Source organism: Pholis gunnellus, assembly GCF_910591455.1.
Source record: "Pholis gunnellus genome assembly, chromosome: 14".
Taxonomy (NCBI): domain Eukaryota; kingdom Metazoa; phylum Chordata; class Actinopteri; order Perciformes; family Pholidae; genus Pholis; species Pholis gunnellus.
This window is the reverse complement of record NC_136541.1, coordinates 17,806,303-17,821,439: the sequence shown is the minus strand read 5'-3', so window position 1 is coordinate 17,821,439 and position 15,137 is coordinate 17,806,303. Positions and strand designations below refer to the sequence as shown.

Here is a 15,137-nt window from a genome sequence, read left to right as displayed (position 1 = left end):
GGTAGCAGTTTGGTTAGGTTCAGGTAAACCTCATGGTTTAGGTCAAAATAACTGTTAATCCCCTAAATGATCTCAGGGTGTGTCATGAAGGGACGTGGATGTGTCGTGTAGCCTGCGAGACTGCACACAGACCCTTCTCCTCCAGCCCGCCTTAAAAGCCTCGTTTATACTCGACTCGTGCGACAGTGCTGTAGTCCGTTTATAGCCGTTAGCTTTTTAATTCTAGCGATTGCATTTATGCTTGAAAAATCATAAAAGGGGTGTTCATTAGTGAAGATTATCTTGCTGAACAAAACGAGTAAATCCTAAACTTGTGTTTACCACAGAGCCAATGGGATTTTGTATTACTGCGGAAAATCAAGGGAAACCGGGTGAATATAACGTCGTCCCTGCACAACTCTATTACTTTTTAGTGGGCCTTCAAAAATGGGTGATCATTTCTAGACCCCAAAAGTGCTAAACAAATGCTTTTTGCATTTTATTTCTTTGTCTTTTGAACGTAAAAAAGAAAACATCTTTTCCAATGCTCTGTATTTTTTCAATTATTCTTTCAAAAGCCCTGAAAGCTTGTTTTCTTAATCAGTTTATCATGAGGATCATAGATACACAAGTAACCAGTTTGGGTTATTTCACATGACAGATTTCTGTTTTTCTCAGAGCTCCTCTCACTGATTTTGAAAGGGTTGGGGCTAATTTGGAAAAAGTTGATGTTATGTAGTTGCACCAATCAGGATTCGGCAACATTTGAATCAGAATCTGATGACAGTTGGTGGATTGTTTCATTAGTGCACAGTCCCGACGAAGCAGATTAGCTACGTGTTTAGTGTAAGACTCAGAATGACTAATACCTAGGGAACCTTTGGTTGCCGTGTAGTTAATCATGAACATTTAAAGATATAGAGAAATACTTTTGAAATCAAGTTTTCAGGGGCTTTAAAGTGACGTTCACAGTTTAAACAAGACGCAACCAAGTTATTGCAAATTTTACAAGTTACTCGCCATCTAACTTGACCAAGTTTAGGCAAACTTCAAGTCAAATATAAGCACTGGCCTTAAATTAAGTGCAAATATTACTCTGGCAACATAATACGTTTGTTTATGGGTTGCAAACTAGGGTGCATAGTAAATACGCCTCAAATTAGCTGTCTGCATTTAACTTAAAATATGAACCAAATAAAAGTACAGTGGGTGATAAAAGACAAGTAAGTTACGTTGCTTCTTTAAGGAGCATAATGGTACATTCCTGAAAATATAAATGAAGTAATTCCACACCTGAAAGAACACAACCTGAACAAAATGTCCGGAGATCATCTGTAAACATGTTGAATTGTGGGAAATATCAGGGCCACGCCACTTTAGCATGCCCCGGAACCATCTCTAAACTAATTTGGAAGTTGTCTATTTCTGAAGTCCTTTTTGCGCACATGATGGCCAACAGAGACTTCTTGTAGCACACGCCTCGAGTCTTCTGCTTGTGTGTTTGGGGAACTGAAGTGTCTTCATCCTTAGATGAGTCCCCATTGGCAGCAAAGTTAGTGATGCAGCACATTTGGGGGTAGTGTCTGAAGCATTCGAAAGCATCCGCACACCTCTCACAGCTGTGATCCTTTAATGTTGCCATAGGAGGTTGAGCGGAGGAGTTGGATGAAGGTAATTGGTTGGCCTGTCTGTGGATTGAGGGACGTCCGATGACCCTGATCTCTGGCTCGGAGCAGCACTTTGCTGGCCACTGGTAGCAGAGGCAGCCCTTCAGACAGGCGTTGCATAGAGTACCCAGGTCCCTGCACATCACCCTGCGGACATTCGGCCTCAGCATTAGGTAGATGATTGGGTTGTAGATGGTAGAGGACTTGGCAAACATGGCTGGCAAGGCAAATGCCAGAGGAGGGATGTTCTCAATGTGTCCGAAGGCGGCCCACATCGACACCACAGCATATGGACTCCATGCCACAAAGAAACTGATGCAGACAGCAACACTTAGCTTGCAGGGAAAATATCACAGAAAAGAAAAGTGAAGTTAATATTGTTTCAAAATCAACATATAAATATATCTACATGTTTTTTTTTTGTCAACAAATCCCATGAAAAGAGCAAAACCAATGCTTTCGTGCGTTTCTCAATACTTTCTGACTTCCCTCTCACCCCCAAGACCACGAGTTTCTAGACATAAATCTTTTTAAAATGGATCATAAATACATAATATCATGTTTAAAAAAAGCTTCCTCGAACATCTTGACACTTTGGGCTCGTCAAACAAGATGAAATAGTGCATTTGTTGGGGACTACTTTCAGCCGTGGATTCATTTGTGGTATTTGGTGAAATTCTATATAATGCTTATAGTCACCAGACTTATCTTTTAAAAGCACAAGATCAAATCTGAAGCAGTGACTGTCTGGTATGGCCGACTGAATTTGAGCCTTTATCTTTACAACCTGAACAGCTGATTGACCAACATCATTCAGAGGCTATGAATAGAATCTGATCTATGAATCAGAGTTATTGTTATAGGCCGATGATGATGCTCATTTATCAGCATCATTAGCTTCTCATCCATCACAGAACAACCAATGCCAATTGCTAACGAGAAGCTCCATCACTGGAGGATCTATTCAGGTCACTGCCGATTTCCTCATGAAATGGAGCGAAGAACTCTCCAGAGGCTTTGATATTCTACCACCGATCCCCAGAGTTTTATGATTGACGTAATAATATATGTTAATCAGACCTTCGCCTTACCTTCACAATAATTATCTGGAGGCTGCTCATGTGTGTCTGCCTCGACACGTGCCGCTCCATGTTCCTGCGGGATGCGTGCACTGTGACCAGAATGCTGGTGTAAGATGCAACAATAACACAGCATGGAAGGATGAAGCACAAGGTGAACAGCGCCACAGTATAGGAGCGTGCCGTAGAGTGCTGATTGGACAGGCGCCAGTCAATGCAACAGGCGGTGCCATAAGGCTCTGGTCCGTATTTCCCCCAGTGGGCGAGCGGGGAGCAGGCAAACAACAGGGCGTAGATCCAAGCGCAGGCAATGAGCAGACGGCCGTGAACAGAGTTAAACCTGTTCCCTATGAAAACAAATTGATTTTATTATCCATGTCGTTGAAAGATTCCGGCACAACTATTAGTAACGTAAAATATCTCCAATTTCAATCATGTTTTCCCAGTTTACGATGTCTTAGATAACATTTTACAGTTATTAAATTAGACTCTATGTTTCCAAATCCTGCTTGTAAAATGTTTTTTTTTTACGGATTTTGTTGTGGTGCTATACCTGTCTGTGTCACACTGGTAAGACTGCAGTTCATGTGTGAGAGCATCATGGCAGTGGTGTACAACGATGATGCCTCTGTAGCTAAATTGTTTCTAAGATGAGTTAAGTTTGCAAATTGAAATTGATTCTGTTGAAAACTATTTTAACTTGTGTTTTGAATGTTAGATGGGAATCGATTGTTTTACCTAAACATCAAGATATTGACCATTGAAGCTGATAGTTCTTCTGCGGCTTGCTTCTTGTTTTTAGCATGCAGATAAATGACCGTATCATCAGCATACAGCTGACACGTTACAGTAGGCGGACAAACTTCAGGAAGGAAATAGACAAACTAGCGGACTCAATGCTGAACCTTGAGGTTCACCAACATAATAATCAACTAATTGGGAGGTTTTATGGTCTTCTCCAATACATTGTTTTCTTACTTTAGAGGAAAACAAGTTGCAGTTTCAGTGAAATTATGTTTTTCATCACAAATCATTTGTGGTGTTAGCCTCGTCTGTATGAATGAAAAGTAAGGGAAATAGTTGGGTGAAGAGGTTTAAAATTGAGAGTCTAAGGAAGAATTGGGCCTGGGCAAGTTCCAGCCAGAGGCAAGCAGACCTGGTGTATTTTTGGTCAGAGTTTTGTTTCTGCAGCTAGAATCCATTTGGCTTGAGCGCTATAAGAACATAAGGTAATTGATTGATAATTGCCAAGCTAGCTCGGGTAGAGCGTGAGCAGCTAGACGACTGCAGGTCTCTAGTTAGCCTGCAGCAGCAGCTAGTGAAAGATAAGGCCTCTGAAGCAAGAAGAGCTGATTGAACGACCAGTGATGTTGCAAACGTGGACATCATGACTGCCAGCAATAATAAATATGAGCGCTGCTGTAAATATTCATAGGGTGCGATACCGCAGTGAGACGAATTACAATTTATGCAATTAACATTCAGTCGGCCCACATTTCAAAGGGGAATCTACGATGATTGATTGAGTGGCTCAAAGATTACTCGCATACGTTTTGTTTATACAAAGTGCTTAATTGAAAGTTCAGTATAGAAACCTAATAACAGCGCCCGGGAAAACACAGTTTCATGACGTCAAAAAGGAAGGCTCCATTGCTTTAACCAACATCCCAAGTAATGCGTATTGAGTGCAGCTGCTAGTCATCAAAGAAAGGCTAATGTGCAGTGCTCTATGAGGGAGGGGGGGGGGGTTATAATTGTGTTTCCTTCGACAGATAAATCAACAATCAGCCACTTAGGGCTGTGATGGTTGATCCTGTGCCATTTCACTGGACAAAAATAGCTTGTTTGAAGACTTACCATAGAGCGGGTAGCACACTTTCACAAAGCACACCATGCTTAGCAGGGTCAGAGTGCTGAGACTGCAGATGCCGAACAATATGCCGCAAAAAGCGTACACGGAGCACACGGTTTTCCCATACAGCCACCTGCGTAGGAGGTTTACGTGAGACAGAGAACAAAGCAAAGATCAATGGGAGGAGAGGGTGAGAGGGAAAAGAGGAGAATAGCTTGGGCATGACACTCCATATCTGAAATCACACCGCTAACCAACCATAACGTTCAATGAACCACGAGATAGGAGACAGTATAAACAATCTTCCCTATAGCAGGTGTGTTTCACATGAATGTGTGCCATTCTCCGGTGGTGAGAATGAGCACTTTGTCTTTCTTTGATCCCCGTTAATGCTGCAGTATAGGTGCCGTATGTAATACCTGTGATAGAAGCTTGAAGTTATCGCCATGGGGTAGAGGGACAGAGTCAGGCCCAAGTCACTAATGGCTAGGTTGAGGATGAAGTACTCGGCTGGTTTCAGGAGGTGCTTTTTCTTGTAGGAGACGTACAGCAGTGTGCTGTTGCCAAACAGTGAACATACTCCTGCAGAACAGACCAAATGTTGAGAGTGCTGATTGTGTGCCACAACATTGACGCGCTAATGTCAAAGGATTTTGGGGTATTTGACCTTTAACTAACAGACTATTTTTTTTTTAAACACGAATCCCTATTAAGAAATAGCCTAAAAATACGAATACGTTCTAAATAGTGGCAGTGATCAGTTGGAACAGTGGTTGGTATTCAACAACCTGCAAGTCTCAGTGTGAATGCAGTAGCGTAATCGCAGGGGATCACTTAATTCAGGTCTCAGGTTCAGGTTAATAAGTGACAGCTTCACAATTACATTCTCACCACAGACACATGAGACAAACTTCAACAGCAGCAAAAACACACCCAACACTAACATATAACTCTACAATACTTACCTAAAGCCACACGAGCAGTATAAACTCGTTCCTTTAAGCAAACACACAGCATTTAGAAATTGTAAAATGAACATCCTTCAAATTGTATTTTCAAATCGGTATCAGTAAACGGCGCCTTTCACAAAATGTGTCTCATATTTAAACTGTCTTTCTGGTTTCCTTCTAACAGCGTGCAGCCTATGATTGTCATTAAATGTGAGGCTTCATTATCAGAGGCAGCTCACATTGTCTTGTATTTGGAAGCGCAGGTACAGATGAATGACACGCTGCTACACTGGCTGCCTCACTGGGTCCGCATGGATGTGTGCATGTCCGAGGGAGCAGGTGAAGAGTAGAGTTAAGATGGAAGAGGTGCATATACATAGTAGGTAGAAGTGGAATGCGTATCACTTAGTATTCATGCTGTTACTCATTTCAGCTTGAACAGAACAAGTACAATACTGATTGACAGCATTATCAGTGTTATGATAATGTTATAACATGGCTTTGAATTTAAGTAGACTTCACTCACCGAAAACAGAGTAGACCACTGCCACGGTTATGTCAAGTGGCACAGGTATGTTGGAGTGGAAGGCGATGTCGTCATCTGACGGCCCCATCTGAAAACTGACAAGAGGTTTTCTAGAGTAATGTTGTTGCTGCATAATAGATTAGCTTTAAATGTGTGTGCTTAAAGTTGTTCCAAATGTGGGTACAAAATAAGTTGTTTTTTGCGACTGTATTAACCTTTACAACACAGCCTTCACTGAATGTGGTCTGCGTGTGCCTTTTAATTCAAAGAAGAGGACTAATACATGTGTCTGCCATACGCATGTGATCACATGTGATCACATCATCACTCTCAATTTCCATGTTTCCATGGCGACTGACTGAAGAATCAATGGATGGCATGAGGGTCAATGAACAAGTGATTTTATAATATGTAACTGGGAAATGCACATCAAACACCTCCTAATGTGCTTATCCCTATGTGGTCTGTCACATTATTGGATTTCTTTTGTAACCTGGATTCCAGCAGCATTTCAAATGCTGCCACTGCAACAGCCAAACCTGCAGCCTGTGACATGAGCTTTATTCCTTCAGACACACTCAGCAGTGAACCGTATTTTGCTATTAGCTATTCACAGGCCTTTATAATCCCTAAGACATTAAGAAAAATCCTCCTTTGTAATGCATGCTGAGCTGTGTGTGAATTTGTAATTGCTTTCATGAAGTTTACTGGCATTAGTTGAACATGGAATCAACCCAATCAACAGCCACGCATGTGCACAGCCCTTTGTTTTCTTGTTGATGTGCAGTAGTGAAGTGTTTAATGCATCTCTGTGTGTGTATGAACGCTGTCCCTCTCCTGTACTTTCTGTCCCGCTGTTCACCTGTTGCTGTTTTGTCCATTAACGCTCTCTCCTGCTAAACATGATATCCATCAGCAACATGCTGACAGAGGCGATGACAAATGGGCATTGCCTTGGTAGACAAACTCTCCCTTCCACAGATCTTAGGATCTTTTAGTAATAATGTTACCGGGTGGGACAAATTAAAAGCATAAAGTGAAACGGTGATCGGGTAAGTGGCCTGGAGACTGCTCTGTAGCCTCTACTGTATCTCTCACTCTCTGGTCTGCTCGTCAAAGAGGAAAACATTCATGGATGCATGGAAACACAAAGTGGGATTAAAACAGTGTAGATGGAAAACTGAGCCAAAAGCTTTAAATAAAATGATTCCGTGCCGTTTTTCATTCGTGTAGGCTACTCTTAGTTTGAATTAAATAAGAAACCTGAGGCGTAAAACTTATCCAGACGCATAATTATAATCACGCGTTAGGGGCTCCAAGGAGACGCTAACATGTGGTACGACTGACTGAATGTTTGAGAGCTTTAAAACAACGGATGAAGGGAGCTATAGAAATAAAGTGATCAATAAAAGGTGATTTTAAAAAGGGTCCAAAGGTTTTTATACTGTTTGATTTACACTCTTGGAAACCCTTCAATAACTCACTGCCCTGGTGTGATGCTGCAGAGGAAATGGCTCTTAATGTACGCACAACAACGGCACAAAAAAACAAATAAAAAGACCAATTATAATGTTTTATATGTTTATATATTATATTTAAAGCCGTGTTTGTTTGGTAGTTTTCACGATCACTGGAGATTCCATTTCGCCACATGTTAGTCAGTTGAGGTCTTTTAGGTTTAAATAATGACAAATAAAACTGCCTTACCTCTGCGAGTCGGTGATGAATTACCCTAAATCCTCGTCCTCCACTGCGTTTGTTCCAATTAAGTTAAAATCACTTTTGAACCTTTCCCCCCGTGGGCTGTTTGCTTAGAATGAACTTCCAGATGTGTTCTCTCTCCTCTCAGCAGCAGTCAGAGTGGCAGCGGACGCGCAAGAGAGCGACTCATAGCCCACTCTACGTCTGTGTGGACAGAGAAGCTGCTGTAATGAGCTGATCTCTCCTTGACTTTTACCGTTTCATTTCAATTGTACATTTGGAACTACTGTACATTTTTTTTTTATATGGCTGAAGAATAATTCATCATTTCTATTGAGAGATTTTCTAAAAAAATCATTTAAATAAACTCAAATATCAGTAACAGTTGCCACAATGCTGCGTCAATTAACCGTTATTATCAGGGTAGACCACGGCTTATTTCCCAGCAGCACGACATTTTAAAAGAGGTAACTGATTGTAATTACGAATACCTGTTGTCAGCACTTTGACTGCAGCTATATGATTGAGGTTCAAGTGCTGACTTTCAGCTCCAAGGTGTTCACATCTGTGTTGTTCACGTAGTCCCAGCAATGTTCCCAACAGTTTGGCAGCACAATGAGAAAGCTGCTGTGGCAACGACGCCTCACGGCAGTTCGTGAAATAGTCCCGAAGGTTAAACTGTTGGTTTCCTGCAGTTTACAGCAAACTATTCACCAAAGCATGTGAATCACAACCGTCACCTTATAACCATTTCATTCTGTGCAATTTCATTGAATGTGGGAATGTCCAAATATATGTGCACTATATGCACTAGATGAAATATTCAAACTCAAGACTTGTTGTCGTCATTGTCTGCACGTTAACATGCAATCTTTGGAGACCTTGCTTTGGCTCTTCACTGGAGTTTAGATAGAAATTCTTTGAGTTTGAAAAGTCATGTTCCACACACATACGTTTATAATAATGGACTTACCAAAGGGTCCCAGGGGTTGAATTGATTAAATGTGTTTCTTTATTGCTCCAGCAGTGTGGTGCTTTATGGGATGTGTGTCCCCTATTCGATATGATTCACCCATTGTTTCAGCAATGGTGCGCTGCTTTTAATTACAACTTGGTATTGCATACCCCCAAAAAAAAAATGTGAATGAAATGAATCATAGTGAGTCATAGCACACGCACACAGTGGCAATTGAAAATTAATTTTGAATTTGTCTCAGCAAATCCAAAAAGGGAAACAATCCAGTTTGTCACACCTTGGAAACAGGGATGAATTATCTTCAAAAGAGTTGAAAATATTGCATTGTATGCCATTTGCTCTCCTTCCTTCTTGCAGGTGAATTCACACACACACACACACACACACACACACACACCCCGATAATAGAACAGATTGAGCCAAAGCTTGAGATGAAAGCTGTATTCGAGGTGTAATGGTGTTGTCAAAGAATTAATTGTGATGGTCACAGAGGGTAGAAAGCAATGAATGTCCACGATAAGATAAAACACAGCGTGAACATCAAAGTGGTCAGGTGGGAATACATAATAAGCATTTAACACAGCCTGGTGAGGAAAAACTGCTTGTAGATAGTCACGACTGCAGAGGATTGGGCAGAATGTTAATCATTTTCTAAAACATATTTGTGAAACACTATTGAATAGAACATTGAATGAACAACCAGAGTTGTGCAGGGATTTAGATATTTGTTCCTACTGAGACATCTTCACATTTCACTTGAGAGGTCAGAAGGAAAGGTCATTGGTCAACTTAATTAACCTTCCCATTTGCTTACTAATTCAAGGGACATTTTGATCATTATAATTGTTTAAGGATTCAAAATGTTTACTGTTGCAAGGACTTTTTTTTTGACCTGGGAAGCAGCAGTTGCAACCGGTAGCCGGAATAAAATGTTGGCATCGTGCGTAAACTACGGATACTTTGACTCCCGACATTTCTGAACCAATAATACATTTCGTGTGAACGTTTCTAGATACGTGTGCTTCTGAACAATAAACATGTTTCATATCAACATTTCTACATACGTGTTGCCTAAATCAACGTTTGAACCGCTTTTGTCATTTTTCAAAACTGCATTCTCAATTATGTTAACGTTCAGGATACAAAGCTACACTTGGTTAGGTTCAGTAAAACATGTTTTGGGTTCAAATAAGTACATCACTTGTGAGTTTAACCTTAATCAACTACCTTGTTCTCCTCCCTATGCATAATTACATGGAATTTGATTACAAACAGATTTTCGATATGTCAAATACAAACATAATCCGGGAGAAAACGCGTTCCCTTAAACCGTAATTGACAATGTAGTTTCTTATGGGAATGTCATTTTTGCTGAGACATGCTCACAATGAACATGCTAGCATGATATAATGTTACAGTGTTCACCATCTTACTTTAGCGTGTTAGCTTGTTGGCATTTCATCAGCTGAGGCTGATGGGAATGGCATTAGTTTAGTTTTTTAACCAAAGTGTTTGACTAACAGACATTTTGACCAGATGACGGCCCTGGTCAGGGGGTGAAAGTGATTACAGTTCATCCTGAGAGTGTCTGCACCAGATTTCACAACAATCCCATCTAATTGTTGGGGGTCTGGACCAAAGTGGGGGACCGACCAACCCACCGACATTGTCGTCCGCTAGACCATCCGTACCGAAATGCATTTTTGTGATATTGTAAGCTGTTATGTGTAGTACCCTTTAGCGAAAGGCTCTGAGTGAATGTAGTTCCCCCCAGGTAAGCACTGATGCAGCATGAATGTCTACGGTGCCTTTTACCTTGTGTTTTATGGTGAAAGGGAACAGAAAGAGTAGCGGTACGCGCTAGCGTTGCCGGTGTCAGCGTAGGAGCGTGTTTTCCCAAATGAATAAACACAAAGTACTTTGTGGCCGTTTGTGTTGTAAGTCGCTGCTCTGCTCTCAACTCATGGATTTTGTCTGCTCTACTTTCTCTCCGCCATTTTTCTTTCAGCCCAATGCATGATGGTATATATAGTGTCTGGGTTAGTGACCGTCGTTGTACGCTCATTTAAATGATGCATTGTGGGACGCGTTTAGTATAATAGGTCGATACATTTGGACAGCGATACGAAATGGCAAACTCACTACATAGTCCGCTACATAGTGAGTAGTGAGAATGGTGAAACAGCAACAGGTAAGACATACATGAAGGAGAAAATGACAATGTTGCTATAGTACAACTCTGATGAATCTAATTCATTTTAAAGTTAAATGACATAGTACTATAGCATTGCTGGAACCTCTGTATGAAGGCTTTATATAATGAAATGCAGTATTGATGGTGAAATGTCCTGTCCCCTGCACTCCGCTATGACAGTTTTAATCAACTGGAACATTTGAATGCGGGGTAAATGTAGAGGTACATGCCTCCTCTGATCATGAGACGTGAGCCAGTTATTAATGTGGTAGTGGAAGGGTTGACGTCTTGCTGTGCTGAAACAGCTCACAGCAGGACTGATCTACCAGAGATCATCTGGTATTACTGAACATGAATAAACTGCCTGTAAACACTGAGGATATTCATATGAAGATCACATTTTTAACTTGTTCTTCTATGAGGACATTTTAAACGCGGCGCAGGGTAACTTAAGTATTATACAGCCGTTAATATGACAATAAAGCATCTCTACATTCCGCTTTTTGTTTAGTAAGAAGTAATGTTTGACTCAACTGTGGTCATCATTGTCAACATTTCCTCAAATTCATGTCATGTTTGAACTGTGGTCATCAGTATAGCATGCTACATAATTCACTGTGGAAGAGGATTGATGCAGAACGCATTGGTTGATTTTAAAAGCTTCGGTATAGCAGTAGTGTAGCAGCAGTAATTGCCTAAAGTAATTGCACTAAAATATTTTCATCTTTGCAACCCTTGTGGCGTGAAATTCCTGTGATCAGCAATTAATATTGGAGAGCGACCTATGGCAAGGCAGTAAATCGCTTTCTATTAAACCCTCCGGTTAGATGTCATATTTATGCTTTGCCGTATAGAACCAGAATGCACAACTCAATTAAAATTCATCATACTCAAATGTCCCAGCTCTTGAAGCTAAAGGCGAGGTTAGTACAGAGATGGTCTGCTAAAGTGGCCACAGTTTCCTATTATTGTATATAAACAAACTAAAGTGGCTTATAAGAACCTGAGCTACACCTTAACAAAATACAGGGATAACTTGTTATACCAACGATGAATGAAAAAGGCGTAAACTTGATAAATCATATGAAACGTGCCCTGGGCAAGATGAGAGTTCATCATAATAAAGGCAGATCAGATAGAAGTAGTCCCTACAGTGCAGTCCTTTTCGACACAATAATAGTCGATCATCACCTTAATGCAAAGTTTGTTTGTTTGTTTTTGACATAAATCTGTCCAGAGCCAGACCTCCATCAGTTCTGCTCCATTTGTTTCATCTATTCCAAGAATCCATTTTTTGAGTAATATAAAGCAGAGGCCAAGAAATATCAATAAGTAATCACCAAAGCCTAACATATGACAAAACCATCCCAGACAATGAGTACACTTTGCTGCTGATGGAAGCATCTAAAGCAAGCTCAGCCAACATCATTCAGACACTTTCTTTATGTCCAACCTGTTCGGCCCATGAGATTGAGACCACAGGACCAGATGAGAAGGATGGAGGACCACAGGACCAGATGAGAAGGATGGAGGACAACAGGACCAGATGAGAAGGATGGAGGACAACAGGACCAGATGAGAAGGATGGAGGACCACAGGACCAGATGAGAAGGATGGAGGACAACAGGACCAGATGAGAAGGATGGAGGACAACAGGACCAGATGAGAAGGATGGAGGACCACAGGATCAGATGAGAAGGATGGAGGACAACAGGACCAGATGAGAAGGATGGAGGACCACAGGATCAGATGAGAAGGATGGAGGACCACAGGATCAGATGAGAAGGATGGAGGACCACAGGATCAGATGAGAAGGATGGAGGACCACAGGACCAGATGAGAAGAATGGAGGACCACAGGACCAGATGAGAAGGATGGAGGACCACAGGACCAGATGAGAAGAATGGAGGACCACAGGATCAGATGAGAAGGATGGAGGACCACAGGATCAGATGAGAAGGATGGAGGACCACAGGACCAGATGAGAGGGATGGAGGACCACAGGACCAGATGGAGAGCGGCGGTTGCCTTTCTTTCAGTGGGCTGAGTAAGTAATCCCTCACTAAGACTACAGAAGTATCAGTAATGAGATTCCATCATTGAACAATGTAAAGGTCGTATAGTTGAGTTTAAAGTATTCATCTCTTGTGTTTGTGTCTCACAGGGCAGGACTCCTCTGTGCTTTTGTCTCACTCCTGGGGCAGCTGAGAGTGGACGTCAACCAACCCATCATCCCAGGAAGACCCAGACCCACCACTGACCACTGAACCACTCTCAGCACCCCAGTGAGTCCGAGACCCAGTGAGTACGGTTACGTCCTCCCTGCCCCTCCAACCCCGACTTCACCCGCTCCACCCACCAGCCGAGAGGACGAGGAGCGCCCCGTCCCCCACCGGCACAGAGGACGTAGTCTGTCTCCGCCTGCTTCTTCTGTGCTGGTGGGTTTGGGAAGCTCCTCACACACACAGGAAGCCGTCAGCAGCTCTTTGCATCTGATCACAAACCAAGAAGCAGACAGACGCTTCAGGCTGAACGAGAAATAATAATTCTAAAAACTTTAAGGTATTTCATTTGCAACATAAATTACAGTATGTTAATGTAAACTGTACGTACAGAATGTTTATCTCCTGAACATTTCAATGAAATAAATTGTAAATATTTCTAAGTATTATTTTTGTATGTGTTCTGCTTTGACAATGACTTTGTAAGGACATACTTCACCTTCCTGTAGGCTGCCTGTTACCTGCCTTCCCACACTTATATGCTAAGTTCAACTGTTATTCTTTACTTCGGACACAACTTGTTGTATTTTTTAATTTCAACCACAAGATGGTGCCATGATATGTGAAGCACACACAGGTGACATGTGATGACTTGATCACCAGTGATGTGAGTCTATTATAGGATGCCTTGTTATGTGTGAACATGTTTGGAAATATATATGAAGTGGTTTGTAACCCAGCGTTGTTGCTCGACTCCTGATTTCATAACTTCCGTGACAAAGTGTCAACATTTGAAGATAGAATCTTTTATTTCTTGAAGACAAAAGACAAGAGAACAACAAGAGGACAAGAACAGAGACTACAGACCAGAACCTCATTCAGTCAGTGGATGAGAGAACAGGTTCATGTCGATTTGTATTTCATTTCCAGGCAGAGAGGTGTGTGTGTGTGTGTGTGTGTTTATCCAGTTCCATTAGTTTTATTTTCACTGAACAATATGCTTCATTTTTTCCTTTTCTTCACTTATTTATGAGTTTCTTGTTTTGTTTTTATACCGTGTTTTATGTATGTATGTATTTACATATTTTATGTATTGTGTGTGAAAAATAGTGATAGTATAGTGAGTCATACAAAGTCATAGTATAATGTAGTATAATGTATAAATAGTGGTAATTGTGTAATATGTCATCAAAAATGTCAGAAATGTCATAGTACAGTATGTCATGAATATGTATTAATGTCATAAAAAGTATAGTAGTAGTAGTAGTACGGTTTGTCATAAGGACGTAATAAAAAGTCCTAGTACAGTATGTCATTTAAAAAGGGTCATATAAGAGTCATATTAATATAAGTCATAAAAATGTTGTAAAAAGTCATAGTATAGTATGTCATAGAAAATTTAAAAAGGCATATTACAGTATGTCATAAGAACAAATAAGTCATAAAAAGTCATAAAAATGTCGTATGGAAGTCATACTATGTCATAATATAGTACGTCATTAAAAAAGTCATAAGGAATTCATACTGTAGTGTGCCAATAAAAAAAATCCATTGTATAGCATGTCATCAAAATAATTAGGTATGTCGTAAAAATGTCATACAAGTTATAATAGATCTCATCAAAAATGTCATAGTGAAGGTTGTATAAAACATCATCAAAATCTCAAAGTATGTTATGAACATGAAACCAATTTAATATGAAAAGTGTTTGTATAGTGTAGTATGGTGTCTTTTAAATGTCAACAGTCAACAATCAACGTAGCACCAAACAGGAAGCCGTAGATATCGCGCGCATTTGCTGCATCTGTTGTTGTGTGAGGAGGTAACTGAAAATAGGAGTCTTTTAAAAAGTAGAGAAATAGATTTTATAGTATTCATATCACAGCTGTCATTTCCAAGATGAGCATGAAGCAGTGAGACAGTCTAAGGTAATGGTTACCTATGACACTCAACATCGGCTTGTAATGAGCTTTGAACTGCTTGTAAGAGCC

General features: G+C 40.8%; 1 protein-coding gene across 1 annotated transcript; it reads right to left on the bottom strand.

The window, feature by feature from the left end:
- Positions 1–1,339: 1,339 nt before the first annotated feature.
- opn7a (opsin 7, group member a) lies at positions 1,340–6,141 on the bottom strand (the record flags this gene model as incomplete). The annotated part of the gene is made up of 5 exons (XM_079172725.1): positions 1,340–1,981; positions 2,738–3,072; positions 4,583–4,710; positions 4,997–5,159; positions 6,054–6,141. The coding sequence occupies 5 exons, from the start codon at positions 6,139–6,141 to the stop codon at positions 1,340–1,342; spliced, it is 1,356 nt and encodes a 451-aa protein (XP_079028851.1).
- Positions 6,142–15,137: the final 8,996 nt, after the last annotated feature.